General features: G+C 46.1%; 1 protein-coding gene across 1 annotated transcript in view; it reads left to right on the top strand.

Moving 5' to 3' along the window:
- Positions 1 to 5,113: 5,113 nt before the first annotated feature.
- Positions 5,114 to 19,049, top strand: part of TMEM145 (transmembrane protein 145) — a 67,819-nt gene continuing 53,883 nt past the window's right edge. Inside the window, exon 1 of the mRNA XM_066607125.1 lies at positions 5,114 to 5,436. Coding sequence (XP_066463222.1) covers positions 5,338 to 5,436 — 99 coding nt within the window. The 5' untranslated portion in view covers positions 5,114 to 5,337. The remainder of the gene's footprint in view (positions 5,437 to 19,049) is intronic.

Raw genomic sequence — 19,049 nt, 5'->3', positions numbered from 1 at the left:
TCAGGATATTTCAGAAGTGGGTATTATGAACTCTTGTAATCCCTTTAAATTATGTCAACAGGCCTGGATCTGAGCAAAATTTGCAACCCGCTACCTATTTATTGTGTCCCTTTAATATGATAGATGACCACAAATGACATGGTTCGTGCTTGTGTCATGGTATTACATGAGCTGTATGATTTATACCACTAGAGCTGGTGACAGACAAGGCCACGGCAGTTTACTGGCACACTCACTGTGTCATTAAATTATGGTTGCTGTGAAGGCTCAGCCATGCCACTGTACCATTTGCTGATGTTGGGTTGGTGCTCTCCGTCAGTCACTAAGGGCCAGGATTGATACATAATATCCCAGCTGTTTCTCCTGTTACAGGAGTATCAATAGGTCTGTCTAGCACTAACAATAGGGCCTCTTTCATCTGATACAGCTCAGTAATCCTGGGCATAGAGGCACAGTCACACAAAATTTGGTTATAGTCCTGTAGTTACAATAAAAAGTGAGTGAACTCTTTGGAACTCCCTGGATTTCTGCATTGATTACTAATAAAATGTGGTTTGATTGCTATCTAAAGCCCCATTTAGATGGGACGAATGTCGGGCAAACGATGCCCGACACTCGTCCCCGCACATACATGCTCCCGCACGGGAGCTTGTATCGCTGGCTCACAGTGGAGCAGATTTCAGTTCTCGCCCCCCCTCCGACCCTCTCCATTCAGTTAACATAGTGGCCGTTCAATACTGAACGGCTGCTATTTAAACTGTACTGTCATAGTTAAACTTATCGCTCATCGTTTATACGGCATTAGTCCATTAGTAGCTAATGCAAAATGATCGCTCAAAACTGTCATTTTCTGACGAATTTTGAGCGATCATCTGTGTCTGTAAATGGATTTTAAGTGAACCCTTGAATTTAATAACCTGGAGATCCAACTTTAGCAGCCATCACCTCCAACAAACTTTTTTTGTAGCAACAAAGATGATTTACACAAAATTGAGAAGGAATTTTAGGCCATTTCTCCCTCCAAATGCGTTTCAGTTCATCAGTATTTCTGGGATGCCTTGTGTGCCCTTATCAAGTCATGCCATAGCATCTCGATTAAGGTCACAACTCTGACTTGACCATTTCAAAACACAAATCATTTTCTCTATCAACTATTTTTTCTTTGATTTACATCTGTACCTTGGGTCATTGGCATGTTGCATCATACAACATCTCTTCAGTTTAATACTGCTGCCTTTCATTCTCATCTAAAATGTTTTGATCCACCTAAGAATTCATTGTTTCCTCAATAATCCCAAGGCATCCCAGACATAAAGCAGCAAAGCAACCCTAAACCATGATGCTCCCTCCCTCAACATAGTGATGTGCATTTGTCCTAGAAGTTCTATTGTTGTCTCATTTTTCCATAGAACATTTACCCAGGAATATCCAGGTGGTCTCGGCAAACTTGAGGGGCCACATTTTTTTCTGGGTTACCAGCAGATTCCTTTGCGGTATCCTTTTATGACCACCATTCTTGCTCAGTGTTTTTCGAATGGTGGACACATGAGCAGAGGAATTTACAGTATGTTAGTCTTCTGATACAGCTCAGTAATCCTGGGCATAGAGGCACAGTCACACAAAATTTGGTTATAGTCCTGTAGTTACAATAAAAAGTGAGTGAACTACTTGGAACTCCCTGGATTTCTGCATTGATTACTAATAAAATGTGGTTTGATTGCTATCTAAAGCCCCATTTAGATGGGACGAATGTCGGGTAAACGATGCCCGACACTCGTCCCCGCACATACATATTACCCTATGGCTCTTGCTTACTTCCTTTAGGATTGCCTGTTGCGCTGAAAGGCCTTCTTCACACATGATAGTAATGTGGCAGCATTTCTGCTGCAGGAATCGCAGACCAAACTTCACAGCAATTACAGAACAAACCATTTGGAGGAGATTTCAAAAATCTGCTTTACACGGTGTGGAAAATTTCTGCAACAAATCTGCAGCTTTTTTGAAAAACACTGCGGTTTCTAAATCTGCGGTATGTCTATATATGCTGCGGATTTCAACTCTTGAGTTAAAGGGGTTGTCCCGCGCCGAAACTGTTTTTTTTTTTTTTCAACAGCCCGCCCGTTCGGCGCGAGACAACCCCGATGCAGGGGTTAAACAAGAACACCGGACAGTGCTTACCTGAATCCCCACGCTCCGGTGACTTCTTACTTACCTGCTGAAGATGGCCGCCGGGATCTTCTCCCTCGGTGGACCGCAGGGCTTCTGTGCGGTCCATTGCCGATTCCAGCCTCCTGATTGGCTGGAATCGGCACGTGACGGGGCGGAGCTACAAGGAGCCGCTCTCCGGCACGAGCGGCCCCATTCAGAAAAGAAGAAGACCCGGACTGCGCAAGCGCGTCTAATCTGGCGATTAGACGCTGAAAATTAGACGGCTCCATGGAAACGAGGACGCCAGCAACGGAACAGGTAAGTGAATAACTTCTGTATGGCTCATAATTAATGCACAATGTACATTACACAGTGCATTAATATGGCCATACAGAAGTGTATACCCCCACTTGCTTTCGCGGGACAACCCCTTTAAAATTGCCGCCAATCCACCAAAAAACTGCCAAATCAGTGCCATTTAGGTGCGGATTTAGCTACTGCAGATCTCAAGTGTATGTAAGACAGAATCTTTACAGCTAAATCTGTATAGCTTAACCTCTCTGCACACAAAATCTTTATAGCTGATCTCCCTGAACCCTGAATCTTTATACTCAAACCTCCCTGCAGCAAGATTCTGTATACCCTGACCTCCTTGCACCAAGTTTCTGTATACCCTGACCTTCTTGCACCAAGAATTTGTACACCCTAACCTTCCTACACCCAGAATCTTTAAACTGAATCTGTATATCTTGAACTCTCTGAACACAGAATCTTTATAGCTGATCTCCCTGAACCCAGAATCTGCAGACCTCACCTCCCTGCACCAAGATTCTATAAACCCTAACCACCCTGCACCCAGAATCTTTACAGCTGCCCTCACTGTACCCAGAATCTGTACACCCTGACTGCGTTGCACACAGAATCATTATAGCTGATCTCCCTGCACTCAGAATGTGTATACCTTGACCTTCCTAGACCCAAAATCTATATACCCTGACCTCCCTGCACCCAAAATCTGTATAACGTGACCTCTTTACACCCAAAATCTTTACAGCTGACCTAACTGCAGCCAGAATCTGTATGCCATGACATCCACACAACCAAAATCTATATAACCTAACCTCTCTACTTCCAGAATCTGTATGCCCTGACCTTTTTGCACCCAGTATTTTTATGGTTAACCTCCCTGCACCCAGAATCTCTATACCCTGACCTCCCTGAAACCCAGAATCCTTATAGTTGACCTCCCCGCACCCAGAATCTGTATACCCTGACATCCCCGCACCCAGAATCTGTATACCCTGACCTCCCTTCACCCAGAATCTTTATAGCTGAATCTGTATACCCTGAGCTCCCTGCACCCAGAATCTTTACAGCTGAGCTCCCTGCACCCAGAATCTCTATACCCTGACCTCCCTGCAGCCAGAATCTTTACAGCTGACCTCCCTGCACCCAGAATTTCTATGGCCGCCTGCAGATGGCCGGGTCGGATCCCGCTGCGAGAATTCTCGCAGTGGGACCCAACCCGAGCCCCTGCAGGGACCAGTGTGGGTCTCACTTGCTCCCGTGGCTCCAGCTCTGTGATGTGCCGACAAATTACGGCCGTCTGCCTAGGATTGCGTTTTCTAACGCAATCCTATGGCAGCTTCCACGGGCGGAAATTGTGTGGGAAAGAATTTCTGCCCGTGTGCAGGGGGCCTATAGCTGACATCCCTGCACCCAGAACCTTTATAGCTGAATCTCTATACCTTGACCTCCCTGCACTCAGAATTTTTACAGCTGCCCTCCCTGCACCCAAAATCTATATGCCGACTTCCCAGCAACCAAAATCTGTATACCCTGACCTCCCTGCACCCAGAATCTGTATACTCTGACCTCCCTGCACCCAGAATCTCTGTACCCTGACCTCCCAGCAACCAAAATCTGTATATGCTGACCTCCTTGCACCCAGAATCTGTATACCCTGACCTCCCAGCAACCAAAATCTGTATACCCTGACCTCCCTGCACCCAGAATCTGTATGCTGACCCCCCTGCACCCAGAATCTGTACACTCTGACCTCCCTGCACCCATAATCTGTATGCTCTGACCTCCCTGCACCCAGAATCTGTATACTCTGAGCCCCCTGCACCCAGAATCTGTATACTCTGATCTCCCAGCAACCAAAATCTGTATACCCTGACCTCCCTGCACCCAGAATCTGTATACCCTGACCTCCCAGCAACCAAAATCTGTATACCCTGACCTCCCTGCACCCAGAATCTGTATGCTGACCCCCCTGCACCCAGAATCTGTACACTCTGACCTCCCTGCACCCATAATCTGTATGCTCTGACCTCCCTGCACCCAGAATCTGTATACTCTGAGCCCCCTGCACCCAGAATCTGTATACTCTGACCTCCCTGCACCCAGAATCTGTATACTCTGACCTCCCTGCACCCAGAATCTGTACACTCTGAGCCCCCTGCACCCAGAATCAGTACACTCTTACCTTCCTGCACCAAGAATCTGTGTGCTCTGACCTCCCTGCACCCAGAATCTGTATACTCTGACCTCCCTGCACCCAGAATCTGTATACTCTGACCTCCCTGCACCCAGAATCTGTGTGCTCTGACCTCCCTGCACCCAGAATCTGTATGCTCTGACCCCCCCTGCTCCCAGAATCTGTATACTCTGACCTCTCTGCACCCAGAATCTGTATGCTCTGACCCCCCCTGCACCCAGAATCTGTATACTCTGACCTCCCTGCACCCAGAATCTGTGTGCTCTGACCTCTCTGTACCCTAAAATCACATTCCCCCATTTCCCCCAGACCATAACCTTTGCACCTGAGCCTCCTGCACTCTCGCACAGTGACCCCCGCACATACTCCTCCCCTACACAGCCCCCTCTCCCGTGCCCGGACCCCGTACACATCCCCCTCCTGTATCCCGTGTCTCCGCAGTGCTCGCCCCCGTGTCCTGTGCCCGCGCGCTGCTCCGTTCTCCCGGTGATACAGGCGGGGGTTCCTGCAGTCCACACATTTCCTCCGCAGTGACCGGCCCCGGATCCGGTGCCTCCAGTCCTCTCGCTGCTCTATCGTACGCTGGAAGATTCCGCATCCCGCCCCCGTCCCTGTGCCTGCAACCGGCCCGGTGCTGCGGTGTCCCAGCCTTCCCTGCTCCACTCTCACGACCACCGGGCCCGGTAATGGGGCCCCCAGCGGGCCCCGCGCTGCTCCTGCTCCTCCTCGGATCCCTGCGGTTCTGTGCTGCCAAATATGTGCGGGGAAACCTGAGCACCAAGGAGGTAAGAGGAGCCGCACCGGGAACAGACAGTGCGGGGTCTACATTACCGGGACCTAGCTGTATGTATGGGGTCTACAGAGGGGGAGACAGCAGTTATTACATCACTTGTATCTCTCTCTCTCTATCTATCTCATATCTATCTATCTATCTATCTATCTATCTATCTATCTATCTATCTATCTATCTATCTATCTATCTATCTATCTATCTATCCATCTATCTATTATCTATTATCTATCTATCTATCTATCTATCTATCTATCTATCTATCGATCTGTCTCTCATATCTATATCTATCTATCTCACTCTCGTATCTATCTACTATCTATCTATTTCTCATCTCTCTATCTCTCATATCTATCCATCTAGCTCATATCTATCTATCTATCTATCTATCTATCTATCTATCTATCTATCTATCTATCTATCTATCTATCTCATATCTATCTATCTTTCTATCTATCCACCCACCCATCTCTCTCATATCTATCTATCTATCTATCTATCTATCTATCTATCTATCTATCTATCTATCTATCTATCTATCTATCTATCTCTCATATCTATCTATCTATCTATCTATCTATTATCTATCTATCTATCTATCTATCGATCTGTCTCTCATATCTATATCTATCGATCTCTCTCATATCTATCTATCTATCTATCTATCTATCTATCTATCTATCTATCTATCTATCTATCTATTTCTCATCTCTCTATCTCTCATATCTATCCATCTAGCTCATATTATCCATCTTTCTATCTATCAATCTATCCACCCATCTCTCTCCTATCTATCTATCTATCTATCTATCTATCTATCTATCTATCTATCTATCTATCTATCTATCTATCTATCTATCTATCTATCATATCTATCTATCCATCTCTTATCTATCTATCTATCTATCTATCTATCTATCTATCTATCTATCTATCTATCTATCTATCTATCCACCCATCTCTTATCTATCTATCTATCCATCTATCTATCTCCTATCTATCTATCTATCTATCTATCTATCTCCTATCTATCTATCCACCCATCTCTCTCATATCTATCTATCCATCTATCTCATATCTATCTATCTATCTATCTCCTATCTTTCTATCTATCAATCTATCCACCCATCTCTCTCCTATCTATCTAATCTATCTATCTATCTATCTATCTATCTATCTATCTATCTATCTATCTATCTATCTATCTATCATATCTATCCATCTATCTCATATCTATCTCATATCTATCTATCTATCTATCTATCTATCTATCTATCTATCTATCATATCTATCTATCCATCTATCTCATATCTATTTATCTATCCATTTCTCTCCTATCTATCTCTCTCCTATCTATCTTTCTATCTATCCACCCACCCATCTCTCTCATATCTATCTATCTATCTATCTATCTATCTATCTATCTATCTATCTATCTATCTATTTCTCATCTCTCTATCTCTCATATCTATCCATCTAGCTCATATCTATCTATCTATCTATCTATCTCCTATCTATCTATCTATCTATCTATCTATCTATCTATCTATCTATCTATCTATCTATCTCCTATCTATCTCCTATCTTTCTATCTATCAATCTATCCACCCATCTCTCTCCTATCTATCTATCTATCTATCTATCTATCTATCTATCTATCTATCTATCTATCCTATCTATCCTATCTATCTATCTATCTATCTATCTATCTATCTATCTATCTATCTATCTATCTATCTATCTATCCATCCATCTCATATCTATCTATCTATCTCATATCTATCTATCGATCTCTCTCTCATATCTATCTATCTATCTCATATCTATCTATCGATCTCTCTCTCATATCTATCTATCTATCTATCTATCTATCTATCTATTTCTCATCTCTCGCTCTCTCACTATCTCTCATATCTATCCATCTAGCTCATATCTATCCATCCATCTCTTATCTATCTATCTATCTATCTATCTCCTATCTATCTATCCACCCATCTCTCTCATATCTATCTATCCATCTATCTCATATCTATCTATCTATCCATCTCTCTCATATCTATCTATCTATCTATCTATCTATCTATCTATCTATCTATCTATCTATCATATCTATCTCCTATCTATCTATCTATCTATCTATCTATCTATCTATCTATCTATCTATCTATCTATCTATCTATCTATCTATCTATCTATCTAATCTATCTATCTATCATCTATCTCATATCTATTTATCTATCCATTTCTCTCCTATCTATCTATCTATCTATCTATCTATCTATCTATCTATCTATCTATCTATCTCTCTCATATCTATCTATCTATCTATCTATCTATCTATCTATCTATCTATCTATCTATCTATCTATCTATCTATCTATCTATCTATCTATCTATCTATCTATCATGTCTGTATGATATAAAGCCTTCATTATAGATGCCTTTTGATACATTATAATTGATCTTCTCTGTACTTGGACTCTCATGTCTCTGTTGTTTCCCTGATTGGCTCAGATTACACTTCTTCACTCATTGCAAGCCTATGTAGGGAATGCAGCTGTGACCCTCATTCTGCACTTTTAAGGGGAGGGAGCGGGCTGTTTGGAGATTCATTAGTCTGTATTCTGCTTGTGCTCAACAGGTCTGTTTTGTCCTTATGGGTACTGCAGAGATAAGTTTGGAGCACCTAAAAATGTATAAGGAGAGGGCACAGGATGTATGATGGAGAAGCTGGGATTGGATGGCTTTATGTCTTGTAGACACATGCAGTGTGTAGCAGACCTGTATGTGTCATTCGTTTAAACAGGGCAGATTAAACAGGGTTACCTACATTATGCCCATAGAGAGCGAATCTAGCAGACGCCAGTGAAATCTACTCCAGAACCGGAGGGTTGTATGTGCTTCCCGGCACAGATCTCCTTTAATCAGCATTGTATGGTGCACTCTTGGCAATGATGATTGGAGCAGAGCAGCCTTTCTCCAATTTACCTGTTCTTCTATCCAGCAGAATTGGAAGGCAGTTCAACTAGTAGCGATAGTGCCCTCTGGTTCAGATGCTTTTATTTGACGTGACAGCTCACTTTAAGCATCTTTTAATATGGAGACATGGAAGGAAATATAATTGTTGGGGTTGAAGGGAATTTTGAGTTCTGTCGTGCCTCGTGCCCCTTTGTCATATTTTGCATACTAGTTTTAGATAAGCCTCTGATGTGCAATAATGCAGTAGTTTTGCTTACAGTTCTATACAGGGTGTAGTCAAAAAGACTGATCAGCATATATCTCAATATTGGTGTTCTGTATTGAAATAACAATAGTGCCCTTGAATAGGAAGGCATGGATGCGCTATACAACAGCATGGCCCACGGGCCCCTGGGAGCCCCGGAACATGTGCTTCAATTTTTGTATTTTGGCCCTGTAAGAGAGAGTAAAAGCCAATTACAAAGTTGAAGGGTAGCATGTGAGAAGCAGAAAGCCACTTTCCGAGTCTCTCTGAGCCCTGTGGGGCCGCTACTGTAACTGAAGGAAAGCTTACTTGAAGTGGCCTCCCTCTGCTGTGATAGGGGGCAGATCATCCAGGAAGTCATCCATGATTATCTGCAGGAGATTCAGGATGAGAGTCCTTGGAATGAACACAAGTCCAGCGATGGCTCCATGCATGTATCGTAGCAGAAGGAGGCCACTTGGAGTACCCTTTCATTACTTCAGTCATAGCAGCGGTCCCACGGGACTTAGAGAGATGTGGAAAGCAGATTTCTGCTTCTCACATGTTACTTGTCAACTTTGCAATTGGGTTTTAGTCTCTCTAACAGGTGCCACATCACAAAACTGAAGCCCATGTTCTGGGGGGCCCAGGAGTCCCGGCACCACACTATCATGTAGCGCGTAAATGCCTTCTTAGGCCTAATGCTCATGGCCGAGACGGGCTCCGCAAGTGGAATACCGTAGCGTAGAGCCCGTCACGGCGCCCCCCCAGAGACCCCATACTTACCTCCGGATCCATGACGTCAATGGTGGAATTCCGCACCGTGAGCATTGCTCTATTAGGTTCAATAGAACCTAATAGCTGCGGGGCAATGCTGCGGATTTCCGCTGCGTGATACGCGGTGGAAATCCGCCCGTGGGAATTAGCCCATATTCAAGTGCGTTATTGGTATTTCAGCAGCAGTATTGACAAATAGAGCGCATCCGTCCTTTTTACTACACTCTATTAACAACACAGATACATTTTGATATCACTGTGTGGATGTTGCGGTAGTTTTATTTGCTATTATTGAAGTTGTTCTAAGTCATGCCTTCCAGACTTGAACGATTTTATAGCTATGTGTGAACCTTGCTAGTAAGTTAACTGGTTGTTTGCGCCATTACAGCCCTAATAATTCTATGGCTGATCAGTAATTCGCTTGATTTCTGGCTATATAAAGGGTAATTCCGGAATTATGTACATAAAAACGAATCATTCAACAATGAAAAATTCTGCAATGTTCTAGTATTTTGTGCTTTAATTTTCAACCACTTTCATAATCTATACTTTCTTCACTCATGTTTTTTTATGTCCAGAGGCTGAAAACCCAAACAGATCTGATACTTCTCACAGTTGAGGGCTTGCTACAAATGTATCCAGTCCAGACAATCTTCTGTGGGCTAACCAGTCTGGATCCCAGGCTGATACATTTAAGGCTGGATTCACACAGGTGTATATCGTCTGGGTTTTAACGCCTGGCCTATATACGCTGCCCCTCTGATGCGTTGGCTTACAATGCATCAGTGCACATGGGCGTATTTCCGGGGCGTAAAAGCGCCTGGCCATGCGCTTTTACGCCGGCGGCTGCATAGACTCCTATGGGAGCCTATGACAGCTGCCGGAGAAAGGAGGTAGGAGGGAGTTTAGCAGCATGACTTCTAAACTCCCACCCCCTTCCCTTCTCCTTTCCGCCCCTTGCCGGCTGTTTGCAATAAGAGGGGGCGGTGTGGGGGTGGAGCTAAGCTCCTCCCCGGCCCTCCCATTGCTGGCTGCAACAAGGGACTGAGAGGGGCAGGTGCTTAGCATACTAGCTCCCGCCCATCCCGCCTCCTCCCCTTGCAGAGAGCCTGCGAGGGGGAGGGAAAGGGAAAAAAGTTTAGCAGAGCTAAACTGTCTCCTCCCGCCCAACGGCATTGCATTATCAGCGTATATGCGCCGGGCCAGGACCATCTAAATGGGCGCCCATTCACACATTTTTACGGTGCCGGCGGACACACATAAAAGCGCCAATGACCATGTGAATAAGCCCTTACTGATACATTAGAGTAAAGAGATTTGTGCTGCTGATCGGAGTATTGTCCACCCTGGGTACAACTGTAAGTTGTATGTTTTTGTATTGTTTGCTATATATACATGCTTTATTCGCATGTCTGTTGTGTAACTTGTGCCTGAGGCTGAGGCACGGTAGTAACTTTGGTCACCTTATATTCGCGGCAGGAAAGTTGGTCTTGTGCAATTTATGGCCATGTGCAATGTAATGGGGTTGTCCAGGACCTTGGGGATATTTTTCTATTGACGACCTATCCATTGAATTCAATGAGAGCTGTGCCTGCACTATCAGATCGGGCCGCTGCACCGTGGTCAGCATGATCTGTTTTCTGCACTTCTCATAGTGATAGCGGCATCGGAAATCTGCTGATTAGGGGATCTCAAGCGGGGATCCCAAACTTAGGGTAACTACCCACTAGCGTTTTTTTTCTGCTGCGATTTTGCTCCTATTTTTTCTTCCAATTGTCAATGGGACTTTCTAATGTTAAAAACGCAAAGTTTCGTTGCGTTACGTCGCGTTGCGGTTTTAACATTAGGAAGTCCCATTGACACTTGGAAGAAAAAATAGGAGCAAATTCGCAGCAGAAAAAAAAACGCTAGTGGGTAGTCACCCTTATTGGTGACTTGACCTGAGGACAGCTCATCAAAAGATATAATCCAAAAAGGCCTGGGCAACCCCCTTAATCGCGAGCTGAGTCTTTCTTCTTTTCTCCATAAGGGTCAATGGAGAAGTTACACGATGGTCATTGTTTCATGAAAAAGTTTCATACTCTAACGGTTTAAGTAACCAGAAAGTTCCCATAGCGCATCCTTAATCAAAGGCTGCGGGGCAGCTGTATTTTTGCATCTGGACCCCCTCCAGTTGTCCATGCAGCGTCACAACAGCGGAAATCGAAAAAAAGGTTTGGTACCGTATTAGCCAGTAGAGCAAAGTGTGATTGTTCCCAGCAAAAGAGAAACCAAGTAATCTTGTAGAGATGATACCTTTTAATGGCTAACAAAAATACATGATGTTACAGCAAGCTTTCCAACCTCTCAGGGTCTTCCTCAGGCATAATGAAACAGATCTGGATGGGGCATATCTATATATATATATAAATGTACACACATGAAAGGACACAGACATAGGGCTCCTTCACAAAAGAGGTTTATCGCGGCTACTGTGCCATGATAAAACACCAGCCAAAAGTCGCGACCATCTGAAGCATTGGATTCCAATGCATTTGTGCAGATGGACGATTCATTGGTACGTAAAATCATCCAGACGGAAAAGATAGCGCACACGGTGCGCATTCTGGACGACCGCCCTTACGCTGAATGGAAAACATAGGTCTGGACCTATTTTTTGCCAGAATATGCAGAGTGGTCCCACAGACTCCTATGGGAGCTGCCGGAAAAGGTAGGTGGGAGGGAGTTTGGCAGCGGCTCTGCTAAACTCCCTCCCCCTCTCTGCCCCTTGCTGGCTGCCAGCAAAGGGAGGGGGCTGGAAAGGAGATTAGCACACTAGCTCTGTTAAGCTCCCGTCCCCTCCCCTTGCTGGCAGCCAGCAAGGGGCAAGAGGCGGAGAGGGGGCAGGAGTTTAACACACTAGCTCCTGCCCCGCTCCCTCCCTTTGCCAGCAGTCGGCAAGGGGCGGAGGGAGGTAGGGAGGGAAGGGGGAGGGAGTTTAGCAGAGCCTGTTTGAAGGAGCTCATAGGGAGACTAATTTGCACTTAAAACAATAACATATGAGCAGAGAAGTAAATACTTAATTAGTCCACTGGTAAGGACAGTTTTATGATCTCTAAACTGATGTTAGGGGGTCACATGGGAAATAAAACATCATACTGTGTCCATCCAAATTAATGGATGATCCATGCAATGCATGGACATGCCAGGTCCTCCTGAGAGAAACGCATCCTTTGTAGTCGCTACCTGCTCTGACTAATACAGGGTGGGCCATGGAAAAGTAGCCGGCACCACATTCTTATGCAAACTGTCTACAAGAAAATCGGTCTTTATTGCCCATAGCAACCAATCACAGCTCATCTTTTATTTCCTTACTTTTAAGGTATCTGCACTGTGATTGGTTGCTATGGGCAAGAATGACTGATTTTCTTCTAGACAGCTTACATAAGAGTGTGGTGCGGGGATACTTTTCCATGCCCCCCCCCCCCCCTCCCCGTAGATGGAAGCCCTGAAGGGGAGACCCTACTCTACTTACTTAGAACAGCGAATCTGAAAATGAGTTTTGTACATCAGACATCCCCTTTAAACTTGCTTCTGATGCAACCATCAAAGGAAATCTGACGTTTGAGGGAAAACCCTTAGCAACTTGTAAAGAGTGTGCAGTGCCACCATGGTATTTTCAAGGTTGGGATAACATGGTATAAGCCTAAGGGCTCCTCTAATGAACATACAGAGAATGACGGGCAGAATAATCCCGCTGTGTGTCGCAGAGAACGGGTCATAAACTCTCCACGTGTGGTAACGAGTGAATCCGACTATCAGAAGCACTCATTACCTCCCCCATAGACAGCGGCGTGACTCTCGCCCACACATCAGCTTCAGCTGAAGACTGGGGACAGGTCTGCCTGGCACAACTGGTTAATACTGATTGCATTGAAATTGCATTGATTTCTGTGCTGTGCCTTTAACATTAGTAACTGATTAATCAATTAATATGCCTCTAAGGACAGTGTCTGACAAGCTGCTGATTTGCATACTCCAGCCACTGGCAAAGACGGAGAGGCGACAATATTGGATTCCCTGTCATTATAGGCGCATTAAGAACTCGCATGATCATAGTGCGTCTTAATAGGCCGTGAGAATCCCTCATGTGGGCTAGCGGCTCACATTGCATGGCATGTGCTAGTAGCCCCTGGATAAAAGGCATCTGCCATTTAGATAGATTACAATTGATATACTGTTGCAGAATGTCTGCCTGTGATGCGAAAGCTGAAGCCGCTACTCGCGGCACTTGTTAGATTGAAATTTAAAGGGAACTCTTCACCAAGTTCATGCTGCCCGTAGACAGGTATGTACAGGTAAGAAGTTGGACTCTTAGAAGGGCACCCCGAGTCAGGGGGGCGGGCTGCGTCGGTCTCTCCCCGCCCATATCATATAGAGCGACAGCTCTGTCCCTATATACAAGCAGGGAGAGCAACTACATATTAACCCTTTGTAATCCAATTTTGGATTCAGGGTTTCCTAGGGGGCTTTCTTTTTCTGCCATTATACAATGGCGCCATCTGCTGGCTAGAGCACGTACTGCAGTATGAGACATGCTGGAGAGGCCCTCAACAACAGAGCGGCCAGTAATCTACAGTAAGAATACCCTGCCGGGCGTCTTCTGACATCGGAGCTGTACAGGCTTCAATCAGAATGTCTTCAGACGTCAGACAGTGGATTGGAAAGGGTTAAAAGTTGGGTACTTTTGTGATTAAATTGCAGTGTTTTTCTGATCCTGGGTTATTGCCTTACTATACTCCAGAGCTGCATTTACAATTCAACTGGTTCTTCTTGAAAACAGAGCAGAGGGCATAGTTCTTCCTTGCCCAGTGTAAAGTCGCCCCTACCCACTAATGCCCCATGGGACAACTTAAAGGGGTTGTCTCGCGCCGAAATGTTTTGTTTTTTTTCCATAGGCCCCCCGTTCGGCGCAGGACAACCCCAAAGGATGTGTTAAAAAAAAATTTTTTATTACTTACCTGAATCCCTGCTCTGCGACGTCTTCCTTCTTCTTCCTTCACCAAGATGGCCGCCGGGATCTTCACCCACGATGCACCGCGGGTCTTCTCCCATGGTGCACCGTGGGCTCTGTGCGGTCCATTGCCGATTCCAGCCTCCTGATTGGCTGGAATCGGCACACGTGACGGGGCGGAGCTACGAGGACCAGCTCTCCGGCACGAGCGGCCCCATTCACCAGGCAGAAGACCGCACAGCGCAAGCGCGTCTAAAAAAGCAAGAAGACATCAGAATTAGACGGATCCATGGCGACGGGGACGCTAGCAACGGAGCAGGTAAGTGAATAACTTCTGTATGGCTCATATTTAATGCACGATGTATATTGCAAAGTGCATTAATATGGCCATACAGAAGTGCTGAACCCCACTTGCTGCCGCGAGACAACCCCTTTAAATTATATGCATGAGTGAGTGATGTCACCGCTAGTGGTTGGCGCTCGTGCAGAACGTTTAGACAGGCAGATCATCAGTAGGATTCGCTCACTTGTCGCTAACTCCTCGCTCATTGCTTTATGTTCTATGTGAAACATTTAAATGCGACAAGAAGTGAGCGAACCAGCGATAATTTTTATGCTGATTGAAACGGAGCGACAAACGGACAGTGTGCGATTTCACGCTGGCCGCATGCGGATCGAGATCGCAATAGAGGAAAATAGCCTCGATCTAATCCTGGAAGTAATTAGCATTTTCTCGTCCATTCACATGAGCGTATCATGCGAAAATAAAACCCATCATTGGCTCATTCACTAATCGTTTGGCTTAAATAGCGCTTGTTCAGTCGCTCTCATTCACTAATACAGTGAATGCCTGAACGATTCTGAACAATTTCTTGTTTCAATGAGTCAACAAAGTATCTGAATGAGCCAGCGGTGACATCAGTTGCTCATTCGCTCATTCAAACCATAAATTGGCTCATCTAAAAGAACTCTAACCTAACCCTTGGATTCCAATGCGTTTATTCAGATGGGCGATTTTCCTGCGCATAAAATCGGCCGCACAGTAAAGATAGCGCATACGCTGTAAATATAGCACATACGCAGCTGATTCTGGCCAGCCACTTGTACGCGCGGCTGTAAAAGATAGGTCTTGCCCCCCCGCAATCAGCTGGCAGCTCCCATAGAAGTTGCAGGCTTCTATGGGAGCTTCTATTGCCGCGACCAGCCGACACAGGGAGGGGGAGAGAGTTTAGCAGCGCTAAACTTTCTCCCTTCCCCTGGCTGATGGAATTCCAGGCTGCGGCTTATATACACCGGATCCGGCCATGTGAATGGGCGAGAAAACGCAAGATTTAGCCACGACTCAGTTGTGGCTCTCTCTCGTTCATGCAATTTTTGGCCACAATATGGGTGGCCGAAAATTGCAATGCCCGTGTGAAAGAGGCCTGACTCACAGGCACAACATAATTTTTCTTCATCAGTGGAAGAAACATCAGAGACCTTGTTGTTTAAAAATCTAAATTGCTTTGATGTTCATCCTCACCTCTCAACAGATGGCATGATGTACTGTTAATATGTGCAGGTTAGACGATACGCTCTGCAGGACCCGCTCATTACTATTATCACCCTAATAATTAATACGACTAGCTGCATTATTCACTGTGAATTATTCAGGTCTTGAATTAGAAAAAAAAAATTCACGTTTTTTTTTTTTTAAAACAGCACCACTCTTGTCCAAGGGCCAGGCCTGGTACTGCAGCTCACCCCAATTCACTTGAATAGAGCTGGGCTGTAATACTAGACATGGCCCATAATCAGGAGTGCTGCTGTTTCTTGAAGAAAGCTGACCTATTTTTTATCTGACAGCCCTACATTTACAGTAGATCTTCATGTAGGAGACTGTCCCTATTAGTCTAGGAATTCCAATGCTCTGATATCCATGAAAAGCCCAATATCACCCTCGCCCATGTGAAGTTAGCCTTATTAGGCCTCCTTCCCACGAGCGTGACGGGCTCCGCAGCGTAATATTCCGCTGTGAAGCCCGTCACGGCGCCCCCCAGAGCCCCTATACTTACCTGCGGGAGATAGCGTGAAATCGCTTCCCCGCCCACCACCGCCGCGTCACCGCTCGTCACCGCTCGTCACCGCCCACCGCTCTCGCGTCACCAGCCGTGTCACGTGACGCGGCCGGACCGCGTCATTTGGCGTCATATGACGCTCGGCGGTGGGCGGGAAAGCGTTTTTTCACGCTATCTCCCGCTGGTTACAGCGGGAGATAGCGTGAACGGACGGCTTCCATTGACTGCAATGGAAGCCGTCAGTGCGTACAGCCCGTCCTCACCCGCAGAAAATAGAGCATGCTGCGGGTGAGGACGGGAGAAATCGCGGTGCGTAATTCCGCGGTGGAATTACGCATCGTGAGCATGGAGCTATTAGGTTCAATAGAACCTAATAGCTGCGTGCAACGCAGCGGATTTTCGCCGCGAATTACGCGGCGGAAATCCGTTCGTGGGAAGGAGGCCTAAGGCTGTCTTCACACTGGCGAGAAAATTGCACGATTATCACATGATGCGAGAAAACGCAGAATTATAAAACCCATGCTTTTCAATTACTTTATTCTGATTTGTGATGCTTTTAATCATGTGATGTTGCGAACTTTGGAAATCGCTGCATGCCTTATCTTTTTGCATTTTGCGATTTTTTTTTTCTTGCCCATGTTTCCCTGTGAGCCTCTGATATATAGCATCACAGTGCACAAACTTGCGATGCTCATGCAATGGACTTTTAACATTAGAAACTCCTTTTTGTTGTGGACAGAAGAAACAGGACTCTCTATGAGTGGGTGAGAGATGCAGGACTCACAGGCTTTCTCTATGAGTGTGTGGGATAGCAGGGCTCACAGGCTTTCTCTATGAGTGGGTGGGGAAGCAGGACTCACAGGCTTTCTCTATGAGAGGGTGGAGGAAGGGTATTATTGTATCTTGACGCCACTGGAAGCTAGGGGTTTTACAGGAGGAACGCCCCTGTCACACCCCCACCTCCCAATCGGGTCAAGCCTTGAAGGTCCTAGCAGCACAGTGTGCATTGCTTGTTGCCGGCTGTGCTGGCTTAGGGTGAGGGTTTGTTTTCCATTTAGGCTTAGAAGATGAACCCTCACCCTAAGCCACCAGGGATGGCAAAAACCAATGGAGAGGCTGCACCTCTGAGTCTCATGGCTCGTGGCCCTTCTGCTTCTGTGGGATGTCTCTGGCCCAGCCAGAGAATCAGGGCTCAGTGACAGCCGGCGGCTGTGTGTTGCGTCCCTGCCGCCAGCTTCCTGCTCCCAGCAGGCCAGCGCCTCTGTGCTCCGTTACGGCCGTTCTTCTGCGCACAGTTACTGCCCATGTCCTGACGGCGGCACAGACGCACCTGCTGCTGTCCCGCGACGCAATGAGATCCATGCTTTGCTGCTGCAGTGTGCGTCCGGCCAGCTGTCACAGTAGCTCCCCCTGCCGCTGTGCCCTCCCTACTGCGGCCACGATGTGAAAGTGATATGGGGGGGTTCCGCTTGTGGGCCGTAGGAGAAGGCGCCTTCGCCTCTGTGGTTTGTACCCTGTGCTCCGCTACAATACTGAGGGGCTGCAACGGCGACCCCTGTATGGCTTTTCAAGACATGTTTAGTGGCCTTCCAGGACCTAGAGCCTTGGCACCTGTGCAGCTAATCATGTTCAGGGGGCGTCACCGCTCTGTCAATCTTGACTCCACCAGGACTCTCTGATGGCGTCAAGATACAATAATACCTGGAGGAAGCAGGACTCACAGGCTTTCTCTATTAAGAGAGTGGGGAAGCAGGACTCACAGGCTTTATACATGGGTGAGGAAGCATGACTCCCAGGCTTTTATACATGGGCGAGGAAGCAGGACTCCCAGGCTTTCTCTATGATTGGGTGAGGAAGCAGGACTCCCAGACTTTCTCTATGAGTGGGTAGGGAAGCAGGACTCCCAGGCTTTCTCTATGAGAGGGTGGGGAAGCAGGACTCCCAGACTTTCTCTATGAGTGGGTAGGGAAGCAGGACTCACAGGCTTTCTCTATGAGAGGGTGGGGAAGCAGGACTCCCAGACTTTCTCTATGAGTGGGTAGGGAAGCAGGACTCACAGGCTTTCTCTATGAGTGGGTGGGGAAGCAGGACTCACAGGCTTTCTCTATGAGTGGGTGGGGAGGCAGGACTGTCAGGCTTTCTCTATGAGTGGGTGGGGAAGCAGGACTCACAGGCTTTCTCTATTAGTGGGTGGGGAAGCAGGACTCACAGGCTTTCTCTATGAGAGGGTGGGGAAGCAAGACTCACAGGCTTTCTCTATTAGTGAGTGGGGAAGCAGGAGTCACAGGCTTTCTCTATGAGTGAGTGGGGAAGCAGAACTCACAGGCTTTCTCTATGAGTGGTTGGGGTAGCAGGGCTCACAGGCTTTTTTGACATGTCTTGGCAACAGTTTTATACATAGACAACTATATATCTCAGAGCTCAGCATGTTTCACAGATCACTTTAAGCAATTCCCTAATATAATAGCTAAAGTTGCTCCAAACTGAAGTTGCCCTTCTATATGTTCATTTAGGATTTATTCGCACAGTGTGGTCAAATTGCAGTTTATTGTGAACTTATTTTTATATTTTTTGAGGT

Source organism: Eleutherodactylus coqui, chromosome 6 (assembly GCF_035609145.1).
Source record: "Eleutherodactylus coqui strain aEleCoq1 chromosome 6, aEleCoq1.hap1, whole genome shotgun sequence".
Classification (NCBI taxonomy): domain Eukaryota; kingdom Metazoa; phylum Chordata; class Amphibia; order Anura; family Eleutherodactylidae; genus Eleutherodactylus; species Eleutherodactylus coqui.
Note: the sequence above shows the minus strand (reverse complement) of the source record. Positions and strands in the feature narration are given on the sequence as shown.